General features: G+C 40.2%; 1 protein-coding gene and 1 long non-coding RNA gene across 2 annotated transcripts in view; both read left to right on the top strand.

The window, feature by feature from the left end:
• Positions 1–6: 6 nt before the first annotated feature.
• Positions 7–3,109, top strand: LOC104912958. The gene is made up of 3 exons (XR_795037.3): positions 7–1,331; positions 2,115–2,172; positions 2,590–3,109. It is a non-coding gene; the product is annotated as an uncharacterized LOC104912958 (long non-coding RNA).
• Positions 3,110–3,830: 721 nt separating this feature from the next.
• LOC104913015 (chromodomain-helicase-DNA-binding protein 9-like) overlaps positions 3,831–4,017 on the top strand; it is a 9,246-nt gene continuing 9,059 nt past the window's right edge. The window contains exon 1 of the mRNA XM_019619683.1: positions 3,831–3,986. Coding sequence (XP_019475228.1) covers positions 3,831–3,986 — 156 coding nt within the window. The remainder of the gene's footprint in view (positions 3,987–4,017) is intronic.

Below are 4,017 nucleotides of genomic sequence, written 5' to 3'. Positions count from 1 at the left end.
AAAAAAAAGTATTGCATATTTAATACTTTGCCCTTTGTAATATAGCACTTTTATTTAACTAGGATGATCTATGAAATAGCCAAAGTTTTACAGTTGTTAACTTAGTTTGCTGATGGAGCACATCAACAATACCATCACTTCCCACCCTTACCCCACAAAAGAAATCTTAAATCTTGTGGCTAAAACCTAATTTATATCAGATTTATGAAATAAAGTATTTTCCTAATTATGCTCAAGTGAGTTTGGTTACCATTCTAGTGATTCTTTCTATGTAATAAGGCAATTATAGTTCCAAGTAATGAAGGCTGGTGTAGACTTGAACATAATATATTGGGTTTATTTTTCATCAGTTTGAACCAGAAGGGGAAAAATGTCCCACTGTCAGCTAGACTATATGCAAAAGCGGTTGTATAAAGTTAAGGGTTATAAGGAAACCTCAGTAGAATTACACTAATACTGAAGTTAAGATTAAAAGGATATCCAAGGTGATGATAAAGTGTGTGTTGGTAGTTACTAAAAGAACCTTAGCTGTTATTGCCTTGTATTTCTATCCCTTGTTTCAAGCTTCATGATCCAAGTCTTAGTCCAGTTTTTCTTTTGGACATTTGCAATATTTGCCAGTTGTGTTCTGTGTAGTCTGAATTTGCTTTCTGTAGTTGAACAAGCGTCTTAAAAAGTCATTTGTAATTTATTGAATTACTTTCTATGATGTTCTATAGAGCAAATGGAAGTTTAATTATTTTTTATTAAACATATTCTTTGACTACCCATGATGTCAGCCTCAATATGTAAAAAGTAATGCTGTGTAAGGATTAGATATGCATCTTTGAGCAGCCAAAGTTAAGCTTCACTGTTAAGGTCTAGAACTGAAATTACTCTCAAGACCTTAGAAAAATCAAGCCTAGGATGTCTACTTTTCTGCAAAACCAAATGTCTTACTTCGAGTATCTTTTCTGGGAATCAGTTTTAATCAATTTCCTGTAATTCTGTTGTCTTAGAAGCAAAAGGAGCTGATGCTGCAGCTCTTGGGTAGTTGTGGCGAGGGAGTAGTATACAGTCAAGGCTCTGGTAGAATGTTGACTTGATATGAAATAATGATGCATTTAATGTTCCAGGATAAGCATTCTGGAAGTGGGCTGCCTTTTTGTGTTTTTATTTTCAAAACTCTGCTTTACTTTTTTACGTGTTTATTGAATCTCTTAAGTTTGGGCACAGCACTTACTGTTTGTCATTTATTTCATACAGGGTGCGGATGCTTCTCCCGAATGCAGATTATCTCCTGGTTGTCAGGTGCTTTCTTGTTTTCAGTACATCATTGCGCTTCAGTTGTGGTATCCTTCTTATGTGTTTCTTTATAAGTTCTTCCTTTCTCAAATTTGTATGCAGGTGATAAAAATGCACGTATGTATATGTGCCCTGTTCTTACGTTCTTCCTCATTTATGTTCTCCTTACAAGCCCTGCAGAACCCCTAACAAAATTGTTTTTTCATTTGTTTTTAGTAGGTCTATTAGAGAACTGTCACAGATTTAAATATATATGTATATAAATATTTATTTACCTGTGTGTATATATCTGTAAGTATTAGTGCAGAAGCAGCCACCCTAACAGATATGTATGTTTGCTTTGATAGCTTCTTAGGGCTTGTGCAGCTTTTTCTCCTGTGGTACAAGTAGGAAGTTTCTGCGTAAGCCTCTGAGAAGGAAGAGATAATCTAGCCTGTTAAATTTCTGTTGCTTATTATTATTATATTTATTACTGCTGAAATTCTAGCCTGCTGGAAGAAATGAATGATATTTTGATTTTTTAACCCAGTATTTTAAGAACACCTAATTGAAATAAGTACAAAGGGTTAGGGAAATTTTTCTATAAAGTAGAGTGAAGCCTTAAAACTGAGAAGTATGTAAAAGTGAATATCTCGATTTGGAATTTTGTCTCGTAAACACATTAAGTATTCTCATGTAAGGGATAAGTTAGCTAATATTCACATATCTTTAAAAACAACCCTCTGCTTAACATTAACTGCAACATATTTCTGTTCACAAAGGAGCAAGAGCACTTTTACATAAGGCAAATGAAAGCTGTTTACTTTTTCTTAACCCTCCCTCTTTTCAAGCTCTCTCAGTAGACACCACAAGAAGGAAAGTAAGTTCAGAATTCTCATTGCTGTTCAGGTAAGGACTCTTAGGCTGTTTCTGTGTGTGAGGGAGGCTGATTTGGGAAATATTTGGGATCTTAATGTCAGATTACAGTGTTTAGTACTGGTGAAAAAGATTGAAAACCTCACAGCATGTCCTCAAGCTCATTTCAATTCTCAAAGCAACTTCGGACCTGGTAACTATTGTTATCTCCTCCGCTTTTATCCTAGTTCATCTGTTATGCTGCTGAAGTAAAGCAGGTGGTCTGAATTTAGCTTTCTGCTCCTGTAAGGGAGGGTTTCTAACTCCTAATCCCAGGAAAAAATTGTCTATATATGCTGCTATTTTTTTATTTTTTTTAACATAGGCAATAATTGTGACCTGAATAAATAGAAATCTTGTCTTTTCAGTGTTGTTTCTGAGTCATGAGGGGAAGATGTTTTTCCTTTTCAGATTGAAGCTGAAAACTTCACATTATCACTGGTCTTCATCCACTGAGGCTGACAGTGAAATAGCAAGTGTTGGAATATTCCTGGTAAAGTTTTGCACGTTGGCAAAAAGACATCAGAAGTATCAGGAGACTGCACTGGGAAGATCCCAGGGAGAATACTGGAAGGAAGGTTTCTTTGATGCATATCATTTTTTCCTACACAAAAATTTCTGAGATTGTATAATCTTAGATCTCTCTTACTAGGCGGCAGGCTTTGGTATCTAGCCTTATCTGGGAGTCCACCTTATTTCTCAGGAGGTAAACAACATTAGCCACTCCTAGCGAAAGTGACTGAAACTTCTTATTTGGGAGCAGCATACTTAAGGCCTGTGCTGTTACTACAGCTGTTTTGCCTCAATATTTTGCTACGCTTTTCTTACTTTTTGATACAAAACTGTAGCTTCTTATCCAATTTACCAGGATAGAAATAAAATGGAATCCTGTCGTGAAAATGATTCAAGCAATTAACAACAACAACAAAAAAAAGATACCTCTTGATTTCATCATTCACGTTGTGTACTCAAGACACCAGTGGTGTTCACAGTTCTTGTTGCCATTGGTGCTCCCAGCTGTGTGACAATGTGTCAAGTCCTGGGAACAGTCTTAAGCTAGAGCCTTTTTCTTTCTTTTTCCCCTTCTTTGAAACTTTCTTGTTAGTTTTGGAATGGTGGTAGTAGAAAGGCCAACGGGCATTGTCAGTAACTGTCGGGAGGGTATCTGAGGGGTGTCTGTATTCCAAGTACCCGCTGAGGGCTGACCCAGTCCTTCAGGTGCTGCTGGTGGGGACAGCCCTCACCTTGCTGCTGGGTGCCTGCTGTAGGAGCTGTGCTGTGTTCTTTGGGAACTGCCCTTGCTGTGGCCCTACACACGCATCTTCCCGTGCAGCTGTTTGCTTTTGCACTACTCGGACGTTTTTCAAACTGCTGTTCTTATTTGGTGGTCTAAACTTCTTGCACAACTCAAATATATTGTCGCTTGCTTTTATTTCAAATGTAGTGTGTAGTGTGTTCACTAGCGCTGTTCTTTTACATTCACTGGTTTCGTGCGGTAATTCTGCCCGTATCTAGGCACACGCCTGTGCCCTCGGTGAGGCCCCGGCTCCTGCTGCCCGCTGGCTTCCCCGGCCCTCCACCATTCCGCGTCCCGCGCCGCTGACACCACCGTGCTGACGCTGCATGCCGCGGTGCACCCTGGGATCGGGGTCATGGGCCGTCGCGGAGTCGTGCCGTCACGGGAGCGCGCTGCGCCTGCGCAGGGCCGCAAAGCGGACGGGTCGGGCTTATTCCCGTCGTCCAATCAGAGGCGGTGGCTCGGCGAAGGGCGGGGGCGTGGCTCGGCGCCGGGGTGTTTGGATTCGAAAGCGCGTCGCGAGCCCCAGGGGCGGCGGCGCA

This window comes from Meleagris gallopavo, chromosome 13 (genome assembly GCF_000146605.3).
Source record: "Meleagris gallopavo isolate NT-WF06-2002-E0010 breed Aviagen turkey brand Nicholas breeding stock chromosome 13, Turkey_5.1, whole genome shotgun sequence".
In the NCBI taxonomy this organism is placed as follows: Eukaryota; Metazoa; Chordata; class Aves; order Galliformes; family Phasianidae; genus Meleagris; species Meleagris gallopavo.
This window is presented reverse-complemented; position numbering and strand designations above follow the sequence as displayed.